At 44.3% G+C, this 27,269-nt stretch overlaps 1 protein-coding gene across 7 annotated transcripts in view; it reads right to left on the reverse strand.

Moving 5' to 3' along the window:
• Positions 1-20,695, reverse strand: part of TNFRSF11A (TNF receptor superfamily member 11a) — a 57,192-nt gene extending 36,497 nt beyond the window's left edge. For 4 of the 7 annotated variants that reach the window (XM_084977115.1, XM_084977104.1, XM_005654480.4 and 1 more), the window contains exon 1: positions 19,918-20,032. Coding sequence is in view for 2 of the 7 variants with exons in the window: in XM_005654480.4 (XP_005654537.2) it covers positions 19,918-19,992 (75 nt within the window). In the remaining 5 variants the exon portion in view is untranslated. Of the gene's footprint in view, positions 1-19,917; positions 20,033-20,624 lie in introns of those variants that run through there. The other 3 variants (XM_084977095.1, XM_084977113.1, XM_084977119.1) reach the window with 3 other exon arrangements.
• Positions 20,696-27,269: the final 6,574 nt, after the last annotated feature.

Below are 27,269 nucleotides of genomic sequence, written 5' to 3' on the forward strand. Positions count from 1 at the left end.
GCAGTCCCCAAGTTTATAACTATTAGGAAATCCAGATCTTGGACACCCTGGCATGCCACCTTTTGCTCATCCCCTGGGGACTTGTCCCTCGAGCGTGCAGGCCAGACTGGCTCTGCCTGCCTGCCTCCCAGATCCCACATCCTTCAGTCCCACTGTTCTGGGCTTGGTTTCCAGTTAGTCTGTGCCAGACCTCCTTGACACTTGGATGGTGTGCCAAGTTCAACCTCAGAATGGCGTTTTTGGGTGTGGATGAACGGATGCCTTTCAGCCCCTCCCAGCCTGACCCCTCCTTTTTCCTACAGATTCTAGTTCTGAGGTCTCCCATCTCACCAGTAGCTGGGAGAGCCCCCAGGTCCCCAATCCCCTCCTGGTCCTCTGGCCCTTTCTGCCTGACTGCTCCAAATCTGGGTCTGATGCCATGTCCCCAGACCAAGCTCCCAATGGCTGTGAGGTGGTAGCTCTTATTATTGGTAGTAGCCCTAATAAGACAGTGTTCTGATTAAAAAAAAAAAAAAAAGTGTTCCTGCTTAGGGGTTTTGAGAGTAACCTCCCAGAGAATGAGGGAATTTAGCATAAAGCTGCAGATTTTCAGTAAATGGGGTGATTTTGTCTGTCTTTGCCCCAGATGTAGCAACAGGAGGCCTTTGGTAACTGAGTAGAGATGTACAAACTTTAGGTATCTACACTTTTTTTCTAGTTTGCCTTCAAGATTGACTTGTTTCCCTTTAAAACAATAGAGCTTTTGAGCCATCATTGTTTTCATTAAGCAAATAAGCAGAACCGCTTCTAAAATGTCTACTGAATAAGGAATACATAATTCAAAGGGTGCAGCAGGCTATGGGGGGAAGCTTCTTCCCACCCTCTCCCAGCCACCACTCCACAGGTGACCAAAGTGACTATTTTCTTGTGCATCCTCTCGGAGGTGTAAAGAACTGATCTGTGATCCTTTCCAGAGACTATTCTACAGAACCGCTGCCTTGGAGGCCAGCAGGGATCAGGTCTGTTACAGCACTTGTGTTTTAGGAAATACAATTTAACTTATGGTACTTAGAAGACTTGTAGAAAAAACAGCCATGTACTGACAGCATCCTACTACAATTCCTAATCAACAAACTACAAAAAAAAAAAAAAAAAAGTTGACTCACATAGTTGATATCGACTAACTTCTGTTTTCTTAACAGACTTCCCCTGAAATTATAAGAAATACTAGGTTCTGTTTAAAGCAAATATCCTTTATATCTCCCTGCTCCTGCCCCCATATAAATTTCTTAGAAAGTCTAAAAAAGCAGTTAAAGTGGCAAGACAACACATCTAGTTTATTGGCCATCCATTGCCTACTTTCTTGTGTGTTTTGTGTCATGTGTATATTTGTTTCAGGGCACAGAGGTTGGTAATTAATTTTAACAGCTGACAAACTCTTCTGGAAGAAGCAGGCCCACAGTCTCTGCAAGGCTTTGAGAGGCAGGAAGGAGATAATAAATTGTAAGTCAAAATTGTCTTTATAAAACTCCGTGGATTTATTTTCTGATACAATGCTATGATGAGTCTAATCCTGCAAAACCCCAAGCTGAAGAAACAAAATGTTTCTGCTGGAGGAGCCACAGAGACTAAAGAATCTGTATGTGGAATCCTGGAGGGAAGGCTGACTTAAATATTTATTTTTTGTGCTGCTAATCAACCCAATTGTAGTGAAAGTCATTATAAATACTAAAATTAGCTTCCTGCTCTGCTGAAAATTCATGCTTACATATAACAAAACAGAAAGAAGCTTAGTTGCCTCTGTCAAATCAAGGGGAAAAGAACCCAACCCAGAACAAATGAGGGATTTTCCATAGATTTTATTTTATAAAATATCATCCGTGACTCTGGTAGAGAAATTATCCATAAATTAAGTAAAGATGGTATCAAATTTCTGAATTCTATAGTCAAACTGAAAGATGTGGTTTTTCTTAAGAGAGAAACTATTGAATGTGAAAACATCACCTAATGGTCCTGCTGCCCTTGAAAAAAACATCCTTAAAGAAAGTCATAGATGAAAGTGCTCTAACTCAGAATAGAACAGAAATCAGTGACTAGTGACCTGTGTTCCCCAGAGCACCAAGAAAGTGACATTACTATGACAGTCTCACACCATGAAATTATTTCTTTCTGAAGCCTTTTGTTTTTAGAATAAACAACAGGGAGTTCCCATCATGGCTCAGTGGAAATGAATCTGACTAGCATCAATGAGGATGCAGGTTCGATCTCTGGCTTTGCTCAGTGGGTTAAGGATCCGGTGTTGTTGTGAGCTGTGGTGTAGGTCCAAGACGAGGCTTGGATCCCGAGTTGCTGGGGCTGTGGAGTAGGCAGGCAGCTACGGCTCCAATTCAGCCCCTAGCCTGGGAACCTCCATATGCTGCAGGTGTGGCCCTAAAAAGACAAAAGAAAAAAAAAAGAATAAACAACAAACAAAAGTTTGCAGTCCTAGATCAGAGGAACCGCTAAACAAATGCTGCCCATTCTTGCCCATTTCTTTGAATGTCTTTTTTCTCCACTGGCCTAAGTTTTTCCCTTCAAAACATTTTAATTAGTCCAAACACAGACCCTTTAAACTGAGATGTTCCAAGTGAACCTGTTCAGCTGGGCCCCTTTTCTCATCTCCATCTCTCCAGAAGCTTCCAGAGGCCAGTCCCTAACGTGGCACCGTCCTATGTCTGTTACCGGAAAGAGGGCAGTCCACTGTCACGCTTCTCAGTTAAAAGTTTCGAACTGGAAGTGAACGTCAGAGAGGAGTCATTTGTAGTTTGCCAATCAGATAAGACAGGTTTCTACAGGACACAGAAAAATAGGCACTACCCGACATAGAGTCTGACAAGCCAGAATTCAGGGATGGAGCAGAGCAGAGGCCAGGCCAGGGCCAGGAGAACACTGGAAGAAGGGAGCCCAGTGGCACCAGTGCTGGTGAAGAGGGAGGAGGCTACCTGGACAGGTGGCTCCACTGGTTAGTTTGGGTAGGAGTCTTCTACTCAGGGCAGCTCTCAGAATTGAGCTTCCAGACTGGCCTGGATAGAAGAATGCCTGACATTTCTTTCTTTCTTTCTTTCTTTTTCCATTTCTTGGGACACTCTCGCAGCATATGGAGGTTCCCAGGCTAGGGGTCCAATTGGAGCTGTAGCTGCCAGCCTACACCACAGCTCACGGCAAAGCTGGATCCTTAACCCACTGAGCAAGGCCAGGGATCGAACCCATAACCTCATGGTTCCTAGTCGGATTCATTAACCACTGCGCCACGACAGGAACTCCTGCCTGACATTTCTTTAATAAAGCTGTCTGCATTTCTACAACTTGAGGGCAAGGGGCAGAGAAGTCAATTCTAAGCCTTAGTCTCCTCACCTATGAAATTGGAGTTAACAATTATGCCCATCCCACGGCACTGAGGATGAGATGGGGTAATTTGTGGAAATTATGCAGCAATGACGAATGGCAGTGCTTGGAGAAAATGAAGGCTCTGCTTCCTTCGAAGTGAAGCACCCTCCTAGCAGGCTGCTGGAAATGATGTAGGGTGGTAACAGTGTCACTCACTCAGCACCAGGCGCACACCTGGCTGGCAGTCATTTGTGGGGATAGCTACTGTGCACACCTGAGCAGGATTGGTGAGCGTGACTTACCTTTTTTATCAGCTCATTCCCTGAGGGGTGGAGGGCAAAGAGTGTCGCCAGAAAGAGGAAAGAGGGTAGAAAAGAGCCTGGCAATTTTCCTGAGCCCATCATCCCTGTTTAGTTTTAACCTGGCTATGGTGACAAAAGCTGAGGACAGAGTTTCAGCTGGGTGGTTGGAAAAATATGCTTTTAATCCAAGAGGCTTATTGTTTTAAAATCATGTTTGACTTCACATAAAAAAGTGCTTTCTCATGGAACTGAAATCGTGGTAGGTGGCCTGAGTCATGGCAGTGGTTTTCTGGTTGGGGCTTCAGTCAGTGATGGAAGCTGGGCTTGGGGAGGGGAGAGAACTTACTCAAAGCTTCTGCTGATAAAATGATAGATTCTGTGAGTGATTTCAGCAGAATCCAGTTATGATCAACTGCCCTTCTAGAGATTTTTGTTTAAAAAAAAAAAACTTGATGGATATAATTTCAGGCTTATAGATTTACAGAGAAAACATGAAACCAAAGCTTCACATCTCACACTTCAGAACAACATTACACAGGCAGATAGTATGTTATCAATTAGAGACAGAGCATTAAGAAGCGCCTCTGGAGGACTCCCGTGCACCCCTACAGATCACCCTGCACACTTCTTGGGAGACCACTGAACAGTGACATGTTAAAAATGTGAAGACCCCAAGTTATACCAGCCAGGCATGGATTCTAAGTCATAACAGAAGTGGACACTAAGAATCAGAGGGTTTAAACAGAAAACTCCCTGAACGCATAAAATACAATTCATTTTACAGAAATATATTTTACACAGAGTTCTTGAAAAAGAAGTCCTGCTGTTAAAGTGAGGCTCAACTATTCTTGGATTGGTATAATATGAAAAGATGTGTCTAGTCTGTTTGAGAAGAAAGGGAAGAAAATGCTGACTGTCACAGATACTAGTACTAAGGGACCTGGTCATTCTAAAATGCATTTTATCAACACGTTTCCAGCGATGAGTATTCAAAACTTCAATTGAAAGGCATTCATCACAGCTGGTCAGTGTCGACTGGTCTTGTTGAAAACCACTAATATGAATTGACCCCCTCCTCACACACAGACCACCCCCCATAAAGGGGTTGTGAGCTGATTTTCTTACTGTGCAGACAGCAGAGTACCTAATCCAGTCATTTCTTTGCCTGAGTCATTTGCCTTATCTTGTAAAATGACTTTTCACATGATTACAACCAGAGAACACATTTTAGCCTAGTCTACGGCTTAATAATAGAAAGCATCAACCTCTCAAAATGCTCTGTCATCATCATACCTTCAAAATCATTTTTACTGAGCTCTCAGACACTGCAAGGGATTGGCAGGGACTCTCAAAGAGTCTAGCACCTGACAGCACAGGCAGACAGAGAGGAAGGAAAACTAACAGATAGAGACCCGCGCAGCAATGCAAGATGTGGAGCACTTGAAAGCTCAAGTTCCACTAAGTCCCTGGATTGAACTCTCATTGGTCGCATATAGGGAAGGAGAAGAACTCCGCCTAGGATGCATAGGAAGAAATCACAGAGGGAGATGCACAAAGCCGGGAGGGCAGAGGAGGGAAGGATGGGGCTTGGGCAGGTGGAGAGAAGTAGGAAGAGCAGTGGAAGACCTGGGGAGGTGCTGCCTTGGGGTGGGTGGAGAGGCCTGGGGGTGGGACCCTGAGGAAGAGGAGCGAGGCAGCGGTAGAACGGGGGGGTTCTTTTAGCAGTGTCATGGAACATACGGCAAAGGGGTAGAAGAAGGGCCATTAAGAGGTACAAACTCCTTTTGACAATGAATAGTGTCTTCTGGAGAGAATGACTAGTGTCTTAGGGAAGGGACAGCCATGTAAAGAGCTGGAGTGAACAAAGCAGCGAGTCTGGATCTTGCAGGAGGAGCCAAGGAAGTGGCTTGTTTCAAGGAAACGAGAAAGCACTGCCTCCATTGTGAATGTTGACTTTGGCTCTTTTTATGTCAGTCCTTTGAATGCCCATTTTTGAAACCTTGGGGTACTTTAATTAAAAATGTTTTTATTGGGGTAAAAATAATATATATATGTAACAAAATTCGCCATTTAAGCCATTTTTCAGTATACAATTTAGTGGCGTTAATTAGATTCACAGTGTGTGTAACCATCACCACCATCTGTTTTCAGAACATTTCCATCACCCCAAACAGAAACTCTTAACTATGACACAGTAAGTCCCCGTTTTCCCCTCCACCTGGGAATCCTGGAGTTAAAGAATAACTCCCATTTTCTCCAGCCTCTGGTAACCTCTATGCCACTGTCTCTGTGAATCTGACTATTCTAGGTACCCTATATAAATGGATTCATATAGTATTTGTCTTTTTGTGTCTGGCTTATCTCATTTGGCATGGTCTTTAAGATCCATCCCTACTGTAGCATGTATCAAAATTTCATTCCTTTTTATGGCAGAATAATGTTCTACTGTACAAATATATCACACTGTTTATCCATTCATCTGTTGTCGATGGTTGTTTCCACATTTCCCTCTTATGAATAGTGCTGCAATGAACACTGGCACACAAATATTTGCTTGACTCCTTGTTTTTGATTCTACTTTGAGCTTTTTGAGGACCCACCAAACTGTTTTCCATAGTTGCTGTACTGTTTTAATACATTGCCGACAGCAATGCGTGAGGGTTCCAGTTTTTTCCACATCCTCGCCAACACTTGTTATTTTCCTTTTTTTTTTTTTTTTTTTTTTTTTTGTGGGAGAGGTGTGAAGTGATCTCTCAGGGCAGTTTTGACTTGCATTTCTGTAGTGACTAATGACACCAAACATCTTTTTATGTTCCTATTGGCCACCTGTATATCTTCTTTGAAGAAATGTCTGTTCAAATCCTTTGCCCATCTTTATGGAGTAAGTTAATTTTGCCTGGACCTGTTCACAGGACTTGATTTAGCTGTCAACAGCACTGCATCATTACACAGGACTTGATTTAGCTGTCAACAGCACTGCCTCATTACACAGGACAGGAATGGTATCAGAGGGCTGTAGGACCCCTGGGTTCACTTTCACCATCTTGAAATAAATCTTTTTTTTTTTTTCCTTTTATTTTCTAGGGCTGCACCCACGGCATATGGAAGTTCCCAGGCTAGGGGTCAAATCAGAGCTACAGCTGCCAGCCTACACCACAGCCACAGCAACACGGGATCTGAGTCTGTAACCTATACTACAGCTTGTGGCAACGTCACATCCCTAACCCACCAAGCCAGACCAGGGATTGAACCTACATCCTCATGGATCCTAGTCAGGTTCGTTAACTGCTGAGCCACGAAGGGAACTCCCATTGAAAGAAATCTTTGATTGTCCTTTTAAGAAAAAACTCTCCCAATCTAAACAGCATCACTTCGTGGTTCTCTAGAAAATAATCTAGGAGGTTTAGTATTGAAGTAAGTCATGCCCAGTGAGTTTGCAGCCTGAAAGTGGGGCAAATTAACTATGCATTGATTTACTTCTCAGATGTTAACTGAACACATCCTATGTGCCAGAGACAATTTTAGGTTCTGTGGTAGAGGATGCTAGACAGAGAGTCCTTGCTTCTAATCCAAGGGAGAAGAATGACAATAAGCAAACATACAATGGAATCTGATGGTAATGACTGTAATGAAATAAAATAAAACAGGATAAGTAAGGTGGTGGGATTATCGGGGCGCCTCCTGATCAGACAGCTTTTGAGTGGAGACCTGCCTTAAGTGAGGGAACAAGCAAAATTAACAGTGCGTGTTAGGAGGCGGAGTCTTCCAGGTGGACAAAATAGTGTTTGCAAATTCCAGAGGGAATGTGCCTGGCTTGGCCAGGAATAGCAGTAAGGGCTGTGTGAGTAGCAAGTGAGGAGAGACTGGTTTATAAACTCACACAACTGATGACATAATTTATCCAGATTGTGACTTAATATGCACCTGGAGTTCCAGGACTCCAGCTACTGAGTTTAGGTTCATGTTGGATATTACCATTACCCCATAACATTTTACATAATTAACATTTCATGCTATCTTTATCACCAGGCAGGAAATACATTTGCCATTTAGATTTTTTAATTTTTAATTTGTGATAAAATACTCAACAGAAAATGTACTATCTTAACCATTTTGCCACGGGATTTAAAAAAAATAGATATTATACACAGGGAAAAAATCTGACTCAGGTCAGGTTTGATTAAAAAAAAAACAACAACAAACCTTAGAAATGTAGAGTAATTGTGTCTTATTGGAAGTCTTGGCATATTCATCATTTTGATTTAGCAAATGTTACAATTGACTTCATAAGCTGTCATCAACATTTTTTCCCTGACCACCTAGATTCTAGATAAGCGCCTTTAAGAAAAAAAGAGTCTGCACTTATTCAGACAGGAGCATATCAAAGGTCTATTGATTTTTGCTCAACTCTCTTCCTTTCCTCACAATGCATTTATTATCTCTGCTCCTGGAAAAGAAAACATATGGCGCAAGGGAAAATGAAGAAATAGCCTTGCATTTCAAAACTTTAATTGCAAGTTTCTTTGTCTTCTTTAGAGATAAAGGGTAAAAAAATGTCTGCAGCTGTGGGTTACCTGAAATGGGGTGCAAGGAAGGTTTGTTTCCTAAACATAGTAGTTAGGATGGGTTTGACTTGTCCTCACATAGTCACCCCCACAGGCTCCAGTGAATGCCCCTTTATTCTCCCAGCATGAAGAGATTTTTTTTTTTTTTTTTTTGCCATTCTTGATTCTTTTTTGAACTTTTCTATTCATCTGAGGTGTGAACAGCTTTCTCTTCTTTCCTGCAGTAAATGTTAACTTCCTCCTATGCTTCCATGGCGGGGGGCACCAAGCTAATAAGGCCATTAGCCTCCAAAACAGCCAGGGAAGGAACTAGACTGCCCCAGCCCTCAGAGTGAACAAAGTCCAGTGTTTCTTAAATGTGCACAGAACCACCTGGAAATCTAATTAAAAGACAGAGTCTCACTGAGTAGGTAGGGAAGGATGCTGAGAGTCTGCATTTCTAACAAGCTCTCAGGTGGTGCTGATACTGCTGGTCACTGGTCAAAGATTCATTTGAGACCAAGGTGTCAAGGTGTCAAGGTCAAGGTCAAAGATTCATTTGAGACCAAGATGAAGTCTGGCTCCTCAACAAGGCTCCCCCAGGCTGCACATCTGCTCAGCCTCATCCCACCCACTCCACCTGTGCCCCGCCTCCATTCCTTCCAGCCAACTCTGGTATGGCCCTACCGGACCCTTGAGCCAGGTCAACTAAGCTGACACATGAACTTGCTGATACTGGCCATTCTGGTTTAACCTAAGACCTCAGGCCTAACATGTCAGACCCTAGTGCTAGACAGTCTGCAGTGCACCCAGACCTTCTTCTGTCTCCATCCCTTTGATGTTCTACGGTTGCTTTTCTCTGTGTTTGGTCTTCCTGGTAGACTGTAAGCTTGCAACTAGGCCCTCAGCACACCACTCACCTTCCCCTGCTCACCCATCCCCAACATTTGTTGACAGATGTCCCTACATTGCTTTTTAGGGCCATCCTCCTGCCCAGTATCCTCAGTTAACTCTATAGCCACTGCCATTCCAAGCCCCCAACCTGGTTCTGTGTCACCTGTGCCTGCTGATCACCCTTTGCTCACACATCAGTCTATTAGCCACACCTGCTTAACCCTGACCTTGTGCTTTGCTCAGTCCTCCTGCCTTTATCACCAATCCAAGTGCCAGCCCACCCTCCCGGCTTGGTGCATGGCTAGCCTTTCCTGAGGAGCCCTGTCTGGGGACTATGGCCCAAGACACCCTCCACACTTCCTGTCACCTGCAAGCATTTCATGTATTCCACATCTCACATCCTTCAATGCCCTCATGTGACCACACCCAAGGACTTCACCTAGATTTGAAGTTCCCCAAAGGACTGAGCCAGTGCTGGCTACTGAACAAGAGCACACAGGATACTGGACCTGGGTGGAAAATGCAGTGGGGAGACCTCCCCTTGGGGTGGCTAGGGTGGGGGCACCAGATAGCACTGCTCTGGCCTCTGGAATAATTACCATGCTCAGCACCCTTTCCCATCTTGCTTTTCAAGACCTTAGGCCCCACATCCAGTACTAGCCCTGGAGTTGTTTAAACTTGTCCCTCTTCTTTCATTTTAATTTTATGAACACAGTTAAGCTTCAACTTCTCTAGTCTCAGCCATAACTGACCTACACTTTTTTTTTTTTTTTTTTTTTTTTAATGGCTACCCTGTGGCACATACAGCTCCTGGGCCAGGGATCAGATCTGAGCTGCACCTAAGCCACAGCTGCAGCAACACCGGATCCTTAACCCACTGTGCGGGGCAGGGGATCAAACCTGTGACCCAGTGCTCCCAAGATGCTGCCAATCCCATTGTGCCACAGCAGGAACTCCCTGACCTACACTTTTTAAAAAAATAGACTCAACCACCCGATATCATTCAGTGCCTTTGAGTGCTGCCTTGTGTTATGTAAGAGAATGTGACTCTCCTCCACTGCTATGTTCACAGACCAGTGCTTCTCAATCCTTCCTGTGCAAAAGCATCACCTGGAAATCTTATTAAAATGCAGATTTTCTAACAAGTTCCCAGGTGATGCTGATGCTCCTGGTCTTTGAGTAGTAAGGTCAGAGATTCCATTAAAGACCGAAAGCCAGAACTCTCTCATGCCCCCAAACTCTGTAGAGTTATCTCCATCTCTGTCACGGGCATTGAGAACCATCTCTCCCATCACTGGATACAGACACCATTTATCCTGAGCGGGAGACAAGGAAGAATGGGCTCTTACAGAACACCAGCTGCGAGCCAGGCAATATGCCTGAGGTTTGCCTTCCTTATCTTCCTGCTCAGTTAGTGGTAAACTGACTGGCACTGTACCAGACACTCAAATTCTCAGTAAATTAATGGATAATTTTTCCTGAAGGACCACGGTGATCTTATAACTTCCCTTTACGGAAGACTATAATAGTTTCCTACTAGTTCTGAATCAAATTCACACTTCCAAGCTTGGAAAGGCTTCCACCCACTAGGGGTAAAATTAGAGACACCCTGGGGCAAAGGGGTTGCAAAATCAAGGTCAGAAATCTCTTCCTGGGCTCAAATTCTCTTTTCTACTAAGGAGAGAACACAGGCCTGCCTGACTAACACACAATGCAGCTGCTCCAGGCTCTTATGCTGTCACTCACGTGAGGAAAGGAGCACCTCTCCCCCGAATAAGACCCCTTTCATGGGGCCACCCTGGACTTGCCGTCTAGGCACAGAGTTGCCAGGTGCCCGTCACTCCTGCAGCCCCTTGCCTGTGAAGACTGCTCGGCACAGTTCTGATGACTGGTTGCACATTCTAGTGCCTTGGTCACCTGTAATTTTACACATAAGCAGGACCTCAATGGCCTGGTCACAGGGACCCCAACTGCGGCAAGGAAAACCTAAGCCTATCAGAAGGAGGCACTTTTTCATGGTTTCATTTGTTCATTTTTTCCTTTGTTGCCATTAAAAATTAGTGAGTTATTTAAAGTTTTAAGACCCTGACTCCAGTTGTGTTCCCACTGAATTTAACTGTCCTTGTACCATACATTCCAGTGTCATAGGTCTGGGGGCCTGTTTCTAGATTTCATGCTGCCGTGTGCTAGTGACCCATGTACTGTCCACCCAAACCCTGCTGATGGCTCTAAAATTCACTCAAGAAAATCCCCAGACCTGACAGTGATCCAGAAGCTGGATACATTCTGACTCTTTTTCTTAGCCCAGCTTTTCTCCTATTATATGGGGGAGTGAGTGCCTTTCAGGGAACTGAAAAAAAATGTCAGTAATAGAAATGATTTAAATTTGTGCCATGATAGAGACAGCACAGGTCACTTAGACCAAGAGAGGTGTCCCAAATTCACTGTAGTTATAGTAATACTAAGACAGAACCTTTAAAAATATAATAGAACTACATTTAACCTCTCACTGCCCTAGGGGTGGAGGCCTTGCTCCACCCCCTCCCCGCACCCCCAATTCTAGTACAGAGATGGGATAAACACAGCCCTGAACTGTCTTGACAGGAGCAGCAGCAGGGCCAGAGCAAGTGGCCGGGGTTGTACAGTTTATTTCTGAGGGGGAGGGGGATGCACAGAGGAGTCAGAGATGCCTTTCCTTCAGGAAGTGGCAGAGATGATTCAATATGTCACATTTCTTTTCCTCCTGAGTCAGGGATCAACTGGCACATGGACCCTGTGCTGAGAATGCTCAGGGTGCTTGTTTAAACTCAGTTACAGCAGTTTTTTCTGCTGATAGTTGATAATAGAAAGCCCTCAATGAAGTGTACATCCTTGAGCAGATTCCTGCAAAATGCAGACTGGTTATGCTATTTCCCCAAATGTCCCCCTAGCCCTAGAGGTCTCTTTCTCTGCTCCCTACCCCATCATATAGACATTGGTACAAGCAGTCTCCCTGAGGGACTAAGGCCAGGCCACTGGGGGTTCCACCTCTGCCACTTAGGAGCTTGGCAAACTGGACCTCTCTGTGCCTTGGTTTTCTCATCTTCCTGGCAAGGTGAAGATTACAGAAAATCTACGTAAAGCCCTTAGCACATGCCTGGCACACCGGAGGGATTTGACAAGTGGCAGATGATTTTAATACATTAATCATGTACTATTAGAGCTGAGCTCAAAAATCTTTTTATGGAATCCTATGTCTACAGCAGCAGTTCTCAAACTTGAACATGCATGAGAATTCCCAGCGGAGGTGGTTAAATCAGATTGCTGGGCCTCATCCCCAGAGAGTGAGGGGCCCGCGAACATGCATTTCTAACAAGTTCCCAGGTACTGCAGACACTGGGCCCGGTCCAGGGGCCACTCTCTCCACAGTGCAGAATCACAGGGCCCTTCATGACTAACCAGCACCCTCTCCTGTCCCCACTTGGCCGTGGCCTTTCCTGGTTTCTGACCAGCTCAGGGCTAGCTCTGCTTGTCCCCACCTCTGCCCCTTCCCCTGCTCTCTCTGCCTTCAGAATCGTGTCCATTCGTCCAGGCCCAGCCTAGCACCACCAGCCCAGCTCTCCATTGCAATCCTGTCCCACTCTGCACCCCCACGGAACCTTGCTTGTTCCTCTTGGCAGGTTTAGACCCACTTAACTGCAAGGAACGAGGACTGTGCAGTCTTGTCTGTGCTACTAGCTGGGGAGCTTTTCAGGGCTCAGGGTAAGTCTGCTGTATTCCAGGGTGTCTTAAGGAAGTGCAAAAGCAGGGTGCAGAGAACTGAAAGGAAAAAGGCTGACAGGGAGGTTTAAGGAAGTAGAATGAATAACCTGAGCAAGGGGAAGTAGTGGCCTGCCAATCTCCAACAGAAGAAATGTGAAATAAAAGAGACATTGACCAACTGATCTCTACCCCCGTGAAAGAACAAGTTTGAGGAAATGGGGTCGAATTGTGACACAGTATTAGATTTAGGTCTGCTCTAGGGAAGTTGCCTCTGGGAACTTGTTAAACAGTGCACTGGATTAGCAAGGGTGGGTGTGAATAATTTTATCAGCCTTGAAAAATGGAACGGATTCCCCATTACCATGAGCGTTTTGGACATTATCCTGCTTTTCTACCTTGGGTACAAAATTGAGAGCCCTTGACAGGTTTTCTTCAACTGGGTATACAGTGGACAGCCGTTTGTGCTACTTAAGGATATGCTTTTAAGTGAGTTGCTAACTACATTCCAAAGAGTAACAAATATTTTTCAAAAATCAGAACTTTCGAAAAGTGGCTCACTTCCCATTGGGGGGGTGATGCAAACCCAGGCCAGCAAATGCTGCTGTGGTGTTCATGTGACATCACACAAAACTCGCTTGCCAGGTTTAACCATCACATTCCCCCAAAGTTAAGAGTTTTTCTTCCTCGTTTTTAAAGGAAAGTCTTCAAATTTCTGGTGGCTGGAGGAAATGACTCTTGTACTCTCAACACTGAACAGGAAATGTCATGAGTTATTATTATTCTGATGAACCCAAAGGGTAGCTTTTGCAGTCGGTTTTTCCTGCCACTTGGAAACCTGGCAGCTCTCTGACTTTGCTTGTGTCATGTCACCTGCTAGGCCAGGATTTTTTCGGATGGGGGAGGCACAGGGGTTGGGTAGAGAGGAAGAGAAACACTCATCTGAGGCGCTAAAATCCACCAGGAAAAGGTGTTTCGTGCAAGTGAAAAGCTTTTGCTGAGCTATGGGTCCAAGGTAAACATCGCTTCTGCTGGGGGCAGGCGACCAATCTGAGGCCAGTGTGGGAAGACTGAGGGTCAGGGCCAACGCTGGACCCCCTGGGAATCATTGGCTGCTTATCTCTTCAGTCCTGAGTTTTAAAACTCTGCCTACATCCTGAACTTCTGATTCAAAGACACCTTTAGGTCAGGAAATGGCTCTGAATTCCAGAGCATAGAAATTTCCTGCAGATCCCAAAGCCTTGGGACTCTTAGCTTGTTTTTGCTTCGGGGTGGGGTGGGGTGGGGTGGGGGGTGGTCTAAGGAACTTTTACCTCCAATAAGATAATCCAAAGCAAATGGGATTCCATATCCTAAACTGCATCCTTCTTTACTGTTTGTGTTTTTTTGGAGGTGGGGAAATCCTTCTTTATTTGAACCTGAACCTGAATCAATTGATTTTGATTTGGACTAAGACAGAAATTTCCTTAATAAACTATGAAAAAACCAATCCAAATGATCGGCTGTTTTGTTCTGACATCAACTACAGTTTTTTAAAAAATCATAGGTCCAACCACAGCCTTTGCCCCGTGTCTTTGGCATCTAGCACAGCTGTTTCTGAAATCACTCCTGCACTTGGCTTCTTTTTCTCACCACTGCCCTGACCCAATTCAGGACTTTACCAGCTCTTCCCCAAAGCAGAGACTGTGGCCTCCTTACTGCCCCATGGACCCACCCCTGGGCACTCTTTCCCATAACACACGCGAACACACACACACACACCAGATCATGTCCCTCCCCAGCCCACAATACATGGAGATAAAATCTAAACTACTTTGCTTGCCCACAAGGCCCTGAGTGCTGGCTCTGCCTCCCTCTCTCTACCTGCCCTTGGAGTCCAGAATGCTGTCTTTAGAGGGGCCAGCAAACACTGCACTGTCAGGCCTCCTGCCATGCCTACCACCAGCCAGCACGAGCCAGCCTTGAACCCTGAGCCCAAATGCTGCCCCTCACCCCTTTTCTGTGCTTTGGACAATTGCTGGGTAAGGAAGAAGGGGATGTTCTCCCCAACACTTTCAGGCTGGTTAAGACACTCTTGTCCTGGGTGCCCACTACACCTGGAAAGCTCACCAGTGACACAAGTGCCCTACTGCCTGCATGTGTCTAGACTGGGCGCTTCCTGAAGACCACTGCGCTGCCCCTGCTGTCTCCTTAGTCTACTGCAGGGTGTCCGACCTGGAGGAGGCGCTCTCGCTTTGTTGAAACTAAATGAACACGGTCAACTCAAATGCTGGCAAGAGCTCTGCCCTGAATGTGGCAGCCCACAGAATCTGAGGCTGGAAGTCACAGGTGGTCCACAAAACAAAGACAGCAAGTTAGCACAGGTCTATGCAGATGGAGAAGAGAGCTGACCGCTCCCCGCCCCCCCACCACCTCCCAGACAAGGCGAGGGTGGGGGGGTGCCTGCAGGAAACAGACTGACAGACAGCCTGACAGCGCCTCCGGAATGAGGACAGAGATACCAGGCTTCGCGGATCTGCCCGCCGCCCACTCAGTGTCAAACCTCAAAGCTCACCGAGAACTTCAGACCGACTCGGTCTTGTATTTTGCAGAAGTGCCCTGTCTCACTCTTGGCTTCTTCAGGCTCAGGGCTTTCATTTGGCGAAGAAACGGCGAGTTGAGCTTAAACTCACTGTTTCTAGCAGTGGGTCCTACAGAAAGCCCACAGGTGGAAGCCGGTGGGAAACACACACGGAGAAGGGGCCTGCCTGTCTCCAAACCAGGTGGAGACCATCCAGGTCCTTGGTGGGAAAATCACCTGCTGGGTAGAATCCCAGCTACTCGGGGAAGGTGCCTGGAGGTGGGGTCAGTGTGTTTCCCTCCAGGGCTGGAGTCAGATGCAGCAGGGAGACAGCCGGCAGGCCAGGGGTTGTCCTGGCAGCGAGATGGCAGATGTGCTGGGGAGGGACTTGCAGACCCACATCCACTGCACAACCAGCCTGGACAGCATCTCTCATCCTCTGGACACACCACAGGGCAGGGAGAAACGCTAAGATCTTTTTCCATGAGCTTCCAAAATGGGAAAACAGCATGGGGGGAATTTTACTACTGATCTGGCAGAGAAAGTTCACACAGCACCTTCTTCAAACAACACTCTCTGCAAAGGACGCCCTGGTTTGGAACTCCCCTTTTCATGGCCTCATAAAATACTGATTTACTGACCTTAAGAGATACACCTTTATTGTTTCAGTTTTCCTGGTGTAAGAATTTCTGGTAGATAACTGAAAAAGCAAGCTCATATTTCCTTATCAACACAGAGAACATGTTCATGGTACAGATGGGCTATTTTCGGGGGAAGTGGTGGGAAGGAAATAACAGGAGAGGCCTTTGAAATATTGGTTATCAACAAAATGAACGAAAAGGACACGGATCCCCGACTCTGTAGATTGTCCATAGTAGTAACGTTCGGCCAAGCCTTCCCGCTAGGATGGGCTGGTGGGGAGGAAGACAGCCTGGGCAGGTGCAGGCACCCGCCTATCTGACACCCTGAGCCCCACCCAGGGGATTTCCTCTTCGGGTCTCCCCACCGGCCTTTCCAGGGCTGGGCAGCCTGTTTCTGATTAGTCTACCTTACCACCTCCACACGAGCCATAAAAGTGTTATCTCAAAAACTATAAATGTTTAATACCCTGTCTATAGTGGGGTTTCTTGAATTAAGCTAGTTTTACAGATCTAGCTAGGTTTGTGCTATCTGTGAAGTGATAAAAAAAAAAAATGTGTTTTTTTTTCTTCTTTTTTGGGAGGCAAAATTCCTTTAGGCTTAAACCACTCACGGCACCCTCTCCAATAGAACACTTTCTTCCCCAGCCGTCTCTTGGAATCATTCTTTCTGACTCTTGATTCCCTGCCTATCCTCCAAAGATCACTTCTGAAGCCCCTAATGAGAAAGTCCTCCGTGATTGCCCTGGCTACACCCACGCGCTCTCTCTCTGTGCTTCTCATTATTATTATTATTATCACAGCTTCACTTGTCTCATCCTTTTCATGAGACTGTGACCTGTGAAGACCCAGCTGTGTCTTTGCCTCATTTCTCACCCGCACAAGGTTTTACATCCCCAATATGTTTGCTGGGAGTTCCCTTCACGGCTCAGCGGGTTAATAACCTGACACAGTCTCTGTGAGGATGCAGGTTCACTCCTTGGCTGTGTTCAGTAGGTTAAGGATCCGTAGGTGCGGTCGTAAAAGAAGAAAAAAAAAAAACACAAACAAACCACAAACAAATATGTTTGCTGGCTTAGGTATGAGTGAATCTGCCCTTAGGTCTTGGATAACTGGAAATAAACGTGACTGTGTGATCAAATACCTTAATGAAAACAGCCTACTCCTATAAATTGTTTCTTACTTGGAATAAACAACAGGACTACAAACATAAAATTTTATTTTTTTTTTTGGTAAGCACTCTATGTATGTCTCAATGCAGATTCCCTCACTTATACAGGTACAGAGATATAATTAGAGATGTTTTAAAACGCAAAACTTACAGCCCTCCAGGTAAATTTAAGGCCATGTAATATAATGTAAATGAAACTAAATACAGATAAAGCACTTTCTAGAATCAATACTGCAAAACCAGTACCTCCCCTACCCCCACATTTAACAGCCTTAAGCCTTGCCCAGTGTGTAATGGATGGCTAATGCAATTCCAGTGTGTAATGCATGGCTAATGCAGCCACAGCCATGGATGGCTAATGCAATTCCTTTTTTTGAACTAATAGAACAGGTTGGCCAAAAGAGCAGTAACTGTACATGAGTGCTTGTAACCACAGTACCTTGTAACCACAATACTGCAACATCTACCTCCACCTTTCAGAATTAATGGAATTCCACTGGGGGGGACTGGGCACAAACTTCAATCATTTGATTAGAGCTATCCTAATTTCATTTGATTGTTTCCTGTTTAAAAATCCACATAATTCGGAGATCCTGTTGTGGCTCAGCCTGACTAGTATCCATGAGGATTTGGGTTCGATCCCTGTCCTTGCTCATGGGTTGAGGTTCCAGGATTGCTGTGAGCTGTGGTGTGGGTCTCAGACATGGCTTGGATCCGAGTTGCTGTGGCTGTGGCATAGGCCAGTAGCTGTGGCTCTGATTAGACCCCCTAGCCTGGGAACTTCCATATGCCATGTGTTCAGCCCTTAAAAGCAAACAAACAAACAAACAAAACCCCATAATTCAAATAGCCAAAAAGGAAAGGGAGGGGAGATGACACTTGCTGAAAGGTAGCTCTGAAAAATAAATGTTTTGAAAGCATTTGCTGTTAGTATTAGAACCTACTGCCTTATATATGTATATGTACACATGTAGTTTTTGCAATAACAATGTGAGATGCCTTTTTTTAACCTGTGGAGTGAGCAGGTTTTTTTCAGGTAGCTAGCAGTTCACTGGGACTCTGTCCTTTAGTTCAATTAAGGTAGCACCCTGTCCAACCTGTTGAACACTTAATTAAGCAACACCTGAAGTGCTTAAAATGAAAAATTCCATCAGGCCTTTCCGCCTTCTTTACCCTCAACCATTCCTAGAGACTCCTACAAATAAAAACAAAATAGATGGACTCTTCCTGAGAATTTTCTGCCCCAACCGACAGCACATTCCTGTTATTTTTGTCAAGGCTGCAGTCCCAGGCTGTCTTCCCTCTCTCTCCTCACCCCAAACACGGTTCTACAAGTGCTCCTGCCCAGTTTCCTCGGGGGGCTGTGCTGTTCTGCCCAAGGATGTGAACAACAGCCTAAGCCAATTTTGAGAGAAGGGAAATCTGAAACTGCTGAAACCCCAAAAAACCACCACCATTTACCCTTCCCTCGGAGGTACTTCCAAGTCAACTTTTACAGTGTTTGCAATGCTGGGTTTCCCACACTAGAGCGCTTCTCCAGGACAGAAAACCTGTAACTGGCTTCATTTACTTGGTAACTGTATTGTCCATCTAGTAAAGCAATTTCTTCCAGAGGACTTGTGGATGCGGTAAGGGCAACAAGGATCTGGGAAGATGCTCACTTTCAGACCCCCCTTCAAGCTGAAGCTGTTTATCAGCCCTGTGGGGGGAGGGAAAGCCGCAGGGGGGGGCCCCCGGGTGCATCCCAGGCTGGGGAGCCCCAGAAGGGCCTGGCCATGCCAGACTCACCGAGCCTGGCCCAGCCCGGGATGAACTCTTGAAGAACAAGCCTGTTTCTGCTCCCCTACAGGCTTGAAGCATCCCAGGTACCTTGGTTTCTCCAGTAGCAAACACCATTTTGTTCGAACATCATCACAGGGTTTCTGAAGACAAGTGATTCTATGTTACTCAAAGGGCCAGAGCCTATGCCGGTGGACCTTAAACTGTAGGGGGGAGTGGGAAGGGAAGGGAGTCTTAACGAGGGGAGCATAAAAAAGAAATCTGAGGTCAGTTTTTTCTGAAGAAACTGCAGTATTCTGTTTCACTAGGAGCTCTAGAGGACCGCTCGAATCTTAGGTGGGGAGAGGGTGCGAAGCCCAGTTAGAGGGACGGAGCTTCCGGGGGGGGGGGGCTCAAAATGGCAAGAAAGTTGAAATCATATTTAGGATGGTTACTTATGTGGGAACTGTCTGCGGCTCTGAATTTTTCCCTCGCTTATTTTGTTTGCGGGGTTAGTGTCTGTGTCAACGCCGCGGTCTCCACAGCACCTACTCTGCGCGGGCACCTAGAAGGCGCTCTAGAAATGCCTGGGGAATAAACGACATCACCATCGCCTACCACTAAGTGGGACTTTTGGAAGCGCCACTGTCTGGGTGCCTGGGTCCCATAACTCCCCATTCTGCACTTCAATACCCTTCCACTCGCCCGTTGCCTCCTTCCACCGTTCAATCCGCAGTAGCGCAGCTTTCCACCCTCTCCGCCCCCAAATCCTCAGTTCTTGCTGCTCGGTCCAGGTCTCAGGACCTCTTGGCAGCCGCCGCGCTGCGTCCTTCCTCAGCTCCTGCGAAAGCATCGGGCACAGGACAGGGTGCGCGGGAAGCAGGAGCCCAGACGGCCCTCCGCGGAGCTCTGCAACCGGCGGGGAAGGCGCCCGCGGGGCGGCAAGGGGAGTGGGTGGCCTCCTTACCTGCAGCCGGCAGAGCAGCGCGCAGAGCGCAAGCAGCGCGGGCAGCTGGCGGCGCCGCCAGGCGCGCAAGGCCATGGCGCGGAGGGGCGGGCTGGGCAGCCCGCTCTGCGGCCTCTGCGGCCGGGGCGGTGCAGCAGCCCTGGGCCTCGGGGTCTGCCCGCCCAGCCGCCGTCCGGCCCCGCCCCGTCCGGGCACCTGACCCCGCCCACCTGCCCTCCTGCCCTGCGCCCCCCTCCGGCCGCGCGTAGGCATCCAGGTGGGACCTTAGCAAGGGGCGCGGTGTTGTGCTTCCTCTGCTGGCGGAGGGACCCAGATTGTGGAAGGTGCGGACTCGCGGGCTACCTTGGGTTCTCTCCGTGCCCGCCGCCCGCGTTCTCTGTAGCCCTGTGCACCCTAAGGCGGAGTGTCTTAGGGCATCTTTCATGGTCTCAGTCTCGGCAGGTCTGCACCCCGGGACTTTGGAGCTGGATTCCCGGAGAAGGAAGGCAGCCCAGCAGCTGGTCCCCTGGTTCCGCGCCTGCCTCGAGTCCGCACTCAGGCTTCCAGGCCGGGCCTCCCAAAGTGGGCGCACCGCAGCCAAGAGTTAACGAGGCGAGGATCTCCATTGGAGATTCCAATGGAGACAATGAAAGAACAGTCCAGTAAAGCGTCCAGCACGTTTCACAACATCCTAGTTCAGTTTTCCGGCCAGCAGCTCTTCTTCTTACCTTTTCCAGGCTGCCCGCCGCCGTCCTGTCTCCGCCCCTCGCCCCTTGTGCTTAGAAGTAAATCTGCTCTTACCTGCTCTCACCTGCTGGGTGCACAGGTACACTAAAGCCTTTGCAGAGGTAACTTTTTTTGTGAAAACACTGGTCGTGTGTCAATAGAGTTTTGAATTCCTCGAGTTCCAGAACGATCAGCTTGCCTTACTTTTGGCCTAGCATGTCGTGTATCTTCGTGATTATTCCATGTGCACTTGAAAAAACAGTGAAAAATATTTCACTGTTGCTGGTGTTTTACAAATGTCAACTAGGTCAAATTGGTTGAAATAACCATATCAATTTTGTCTAATTATACAGAGAAAATTGTGGAAATTTACAACAAAAAGTGTATATTTGACTATTTTTCCTGACCTATCAGGGTTGTTGTGTGTTTTTTTTTCCCCCATATTTTTTGAAGCTCTGTTTAGTGGCATAAGCATTTAAGATTATTGTCTTCTTGATGAATTGACCTTTTAATTATTATTGCATGTCCTCCTTAATGGATAGTAAAGTTTTGGTTTCTGAAGCTTTTGATTTTATATAGCTATTTTACCTTTCTTATGAATAGCATCTATATTGGCATATCTACTTCTAGAATCATCTATGTCAACTTAAAGAGATAGTATATAACTGAATCTTGCTTTTTCATTTTATCTAGTTTAACAATTTCTCTCTTTTTTTTTTTTTTGTCTTTTCTAGGGCTGCACCTGCGGCCTATGGCAAATGGAGGTTCCCAAGCTAGGGGTCTAATTGGAGCTGTAGCCTCAGGCCTACGCCAGAGCCACAAAAACATGGGATCCAAGCTGTGTCTGTGACCTATACCACAGCTTACGGCAACGCCTGATCCCTAACCCACTGAGCAAGGCCAAAACTGAGCAAGGGACCAAACTGAGCAAGGGACCAAAACTGAGCAAGGGACCAAACCCGCAACCTCATGGTTCCTAGTCGGATTCGTTAACCACTGAGCCACGATGGGAACTCCACAATCTCTATGTCATGATTGGAGTGTTTAGCTCATTCACATTTAATATGCCTATAGGTGTGGTAAAATGTAAGTCTTACTATTTGTTTTCTGTTTGTTCCATCTTTGCTCCTTTCTTCTTCTTTTCTTCTTTTGGATGATTTGAATATTTTTATGATTGTTTTTTCTCCATTGTTAGCTTATTTTATATACCTCTTGTTTTTGTTTTTGGCTCTGGGTTTACAATATGCATCTATGACATCACAGTCTACCTTCAGATAAAATCCTGCTACTTCAGGTATATTATAAGAACTTCAAAACAGCACACTTCCATTTCCCCCTCCCACTTTTGTGCTATCATAATCATGCTAGTTGCTTTGCCTTGTAACTCCCTAATGTGCAGTCTGATCAGTACACTGCCCCATTACTTTTATGCTTTTTGGAAAGGGCTCTGGTAGTGTTGATTTAAAAAAGATTAAAAGTGTGGAGTTGCCATTGTGGCTCAGTGGATTAAGAACCTGACTAGTATCCATGAGGATGCAGGTTCAATCCCTGGCCTCACTCAGTGTGTTAAGGATCTGGTGTTCCTGCAAGCTGCTGCACAGGTAGTAGGTTTGGCTTGGATCTGGCATTGCTGTGGCTGTGGTGTGCATTGGTGGCTGCAGCTCCGATTCCACCCCAACCTGGAAACTTCTATATGCTGTGCTTCCTTTTTTCCTAAAAGAGGAAAAATAAAATAAAATAAAAGCACAAATATCCTGGACAAGTCAATTTCATGTCACGGTAAAAGAAGCAAATTACAGAATAACATCACCCCCATGTTTGTGAACAATAATCAGAAACATGATTTGATTTATATAAGCAAAAGAAGTTTCTAGAGAGATAACAATAGTAAACACCAATAGCACACTAACACATAAATTCATTTAATCCTCACAACAGCTTTGTAAGGAATACTATCACTAGTCCCATTCTATAGATGAGGAAACTGAGGCATAGAGGTTAATAACTTGGCTAGGGTCACTTACCAATAAGTGATAGAGCTGGTATTGAAACCAGGCTAATTGGCTCTAGAGTGTGAGTCTTGCCTCATTAAGCTTACCAATTTTTAAAATTCTTTTTTCAGGTTATTTTTTAAAATTGAACTATAGCTGATTTACAATACTGTGTTAGTTTCAGGTGTACAAAGTGACACACACACATTTTTTTTTCAGATTCTTTTCTATCATGGATTAAAACAATATATTTCATTTAGTTCCCTGTGCTCTACAGTTAATCCTGTTGTTTATCTATTTTATACCTAAGGGTAAATATCTGTTAACTCCTTACTCCTAATGTATCCCTCCCCGACATCGCCTTTGGTACCTGTAAGTTTGTTTTCTATGTTTATCAATGTTTCTGTTTTGTTAATAAGTTCATTTGTATTAATTTTTAGATTCCACATATAAGTAATATCATATAATATTTGTCTTTGTCTGGCTTACTTCTCTTAGTATGATAATCTCTAAGTTCATCCATGTTTCTGCACATAACAATATTTTCATTCTTTTTTATGGCTGAATACTATTCCATTGTGTATATATATGAAAATATATCTATGTATACACACACACACACACACACACACACACATATGGATATATATACCACATCTTCTTATCCATTCATCTGTTGATGGACACTTAGGTTAAAGCACCCCAATTTTTTTTTTGTCTTTTGTATTTTTAGGGTGCACCCGTGGCATATGGAGGTTCCCAGGCTAGGGGTCTAATCGGAGCTGTAGCTGCCAGCCTGTGCCACAGCCACACAATGCCAGATCTGAGCCACATCTGTGACCTACACCACAGCTCACAGCAACACCGGATCCTTAACCCAGTGAGCAAGGCCAGGGATCGAACCCTCAACCCCATGGTTCCTAGTCAGATTCATTTCCGGTACACCACGATGGGAACTCCCAAAATTTTAATATTAGGTGAGCTGCAAAATGTAAAGGAGAAATGACTAATTTTAACTTTTGATGTTCCTAAGTTATTTACACTGAGGAAAAAGTACTTTTACATTTTAACTAACAGATGTGTAAATTTGATAAATAGATGTTAAAACTCCAGATGCAGTAAGTACAGGAGTGGTCAAAAGATTAAAAATTATTAAAAAAAATATTTAACTGGCCTACTGTTGTCTTGAATGTGGAGACAGGCTTTCTGGAAATGGTAGTGGTGTGCGATTATGATTTTGATAAAAGGAACTGGCTTGTAGGGGAGGGTACTTTCACGGTGGCACTTCGTGAGAAATACCAAGGCTTACTCCTGGCACATTTCCAACATCACCCCTTTCTTTTTTCAAAAAAGATTAGGGGATTTAAAACTTCTGCTTGGAAAGCCCCAGAGGTGAGTGTACTGGTTTTGGAAGCACTTTGAACAATAGAATGCCCATGTTAACATGTTAAGTCTACTAAAAAAAAGTTTAATTAAAAAAATGAAATTACTTTTAAAGGCTCTATTTCTGTGTTTACAGAGCTATCACTCTATAATTCAAATACTTTATAAAGATTAATGTAGAATACATTTGTTATCAACAAAATCCATTAAAATGAGCTTGAGGACATTATCTTTCCTATATGAATAGCATTAATATGAGAAACATGGAAGTAAGTTAACTCAAATACTATTTTTTGCTATTAAGGATGAACACATTATGGAGATTGCTCATTTACAGAAACTGTTACTTTTTCAAAACTCCCCCCCCTTTTTTTTTTTTTTTTTTTTTTGCTTTTTAGGGACACACCCATGGCATATGGAAGTTCCCAGGCTAGGGGTAAAATTGAAACTGCAGCTGCCAGCCTACACCATGGCCACAGCAATGCAGGATCCGAGCCACATCTGCAACCTACACCACAGCTCATGGCAATACCAGATCCCCAACCCACTGAGGGAGGCCAACGATCGAACACTCAATCTCATGGATTCTAGTCAGATTCGTCTCTGCTGAGCCACAAAGGGAACTCCTCAAAACCCCACATTTATAAGCACGTGTAGAGTTAAACTTCAGTTGCATGTAATAAATGTAAAATACACTTTAAACAATACATATTTTGACATTTATTAAACACTTTCAGTTTTTAAAAAAGTAATCAGCTGACAACGAATTATTTTATTTGTACTGGGGAAAATAAAGCACGTTATGCAGATACAGGAATCATAAGTTTATTCAAAAATGATTTTACATGGATAATATACACCTCACCCAGGAAATCCCCACTACTCCCCACTTCTGCAAGAACTCTTTAGTTTTCAGAATCAAAAATGTAAAATAAAAGTGGAGCTATAACTTTTGTTTCTAGTGGATGGTTTCTAAGTATTACAGTGTTACATTTTAATGGTCTCCATTTAGACATCAGAAAATAGGCAAGATCTTGTTAATGAAAAAGCTTAGAAATGTCCACAAGAATGAGAATTAATGAGTTTATATAATTTTTTTCACATGGTGATACAAAAATAGTTACTGGGCACAGAGCTAAAGAGAATACATATAATGCAAACTTATTAAGTAAACATTAAGACTTTATGAACCTTTTAGTGAAAATGTACGAATAAATCCAAATGTTTTTATTACCTGCCCTGTTATGGTTTGCTCTTCCTCTCATCTCTCCTATAAAACACTTTTTAACAAAACTAATCCATTGGTGATTCATTGTTCGCTCACAGATAAATCAAGGTGCAATATCCATAATGACATCCAAGCATAATAGGAAATTTCACATCTATGTTCATGAGAGAGATTGGCTTGTCATTTCGTTTCTGAATTGGGCCAAGTTTTGATGTTAGGGTTTTGCTGGACAAGACTAAAGTTCATGAAAGAACTTTGAAAAGGTGTTTTTTTTTCCTTAAATATTTGGTAGAATTCACTAGTGAAGCCATCTGGGCATTGGGGTTTCATTGTGGCATGGTTTTAAATTACAAATTCAATGTCTTCAATAGATATAGAAAATAGAGATTTTTCTATTTCTTTTTGTGTTGGTTTTGTTAAGTAGTTTTTAAAATAGGAATATATCCATTTCGTCTAATTTTTTGACTTTGCTGGTTTACAGTCATTCATAAAGATTTCATTATGTTTTTAATGTAGTGTTTGTAGGGGTTCCTTCTTTTTGGTTTCTAATACTAGTAATTTATGCCTTCTCTTTTCTGTGGTAAATCTTGCTGAGGTTTAATCAGATTTGTTCAACTAATTAGAATCAGATTTTCAGCTTTGTTCATCTTCCCTATTGTTATGTTTGAGTTTTCTATTTTATTAATTTCTGATCTTTATTGATTCTTCTGCTTACTTTGTGGTTCTTTTAAAACTACTTGAAATGAATATTATATAATTGTCCTTAAGCCTTTCTTCTTTTCTAATCTATGTATTGAAAGGCAGAGTGTAAAGCTGCTTTAAATTTAAAGCCCCCTCTAAGCATGGCTTTAGTCTTGTCTCATGAGTTTGTTATTTTTGAATTTTTATTATTTAATAAAAATTCTTTCCAATTTTTATTGTCATTTCTTCCTTAACCCATAGTTCTTTTTAAAATTTAATTTTATTTTTATTAGAGGGTAGTTGATTCACAATGTTGTGTCAATTTCTGCTGTATGGCATAGTGGCTATATATGTATATATATATATATATATATTTATGTGTATGTATACACACATTCTTTTTTTCTCATACTATCTTCTATCATGTTCTATCCCTATAGTTTCTGTTAGAAGCATATTGCTTACATTTTCAACATTTGGTATTTTCTGTTTCTTTTTTGCTATTAATTTATAACTTAATTCACTGTGGTCAGAGAACATATTCTATAGAATTTCACTCCTTTGAAACTTGTTGAAAGATGTGCTCTGTGACCCAGCAAGCATATAGTCATTTGTTAAATGTTCCACATACATTTAAAAATAATGTGTATTTTGGAGTTCCCGTCGTGGCTCAGGAGAAATGAATTGACTAGGAACCATGAGGTTGCGGGTTAAATCCTTGGCCTTGCTCAGTGGGTTAAGGATCCGGTGTTGCCGTGAGCTGTGGTGTAGGTCTCAGATGTGTTTCGGACCCTGCTTTGCTGTGGCTGTGGTGTAGGCCGGCAGCTACGGCTCCAATTGGACCCCTAGCCTGGGAACCTCCATATGCTGTTGGCGTGTCCCTAAAAAGACAAAAGACCGAAAAAAAAAATAATAATGTGTATTTTGCAACAACAAGTTCTTCTGCAACAGAGTTCTTCATAAGATGATCAGGTCAAATGTATAATTGCGTTGTTCAAATCTTTTATAGCCTTCCTGATTTTTAAACTTCTTGCTCTCTGTCAGATTCTGAGAAAAGTGGATTAAAAACATATATATGGAGTTCCCGTCGTGGCGCAGTGGTTAACGAATCCAACTAGGAACCATGAGGTTGTGGGTTCGGTCCCTGGCCTTGCTCAGTGGGTTAAATTATCCGGCGTTGCCCTGAGCTGCGGTGTAGGTTGCAGACACGGCTAGGATCCCGCGTTGCTGTGGCTCTGGTGTAGGCCGGTGGCTACAGCTCCGATTCGACCTCTAGCCTGGGAACCGCCATATGCCACGGGAGCGGCCTAAGAAATAGCAAACAACAACAACAACAACAAAAACATATATACCTTCCACTATGA

The sequence above is a fragment of the Sus scrofa genome, chromosome 1 (assembly GCF_054392235.1).
Source record: "Sus scrofa isolate SSC_HxYL_T2T_F1_AM1 chromosome 1, Sscrofa_HxYL_maternal_Yorkshire_Landrace_v2.0, whole genome shotgun sequence".
Classification (NCBI taxonomy): domain Eukaryota; kingdom Metazoa; phylum Chordata; class Mammalia; order Artiodactyla; family Suidae; genus Sus; species Sus scrofa.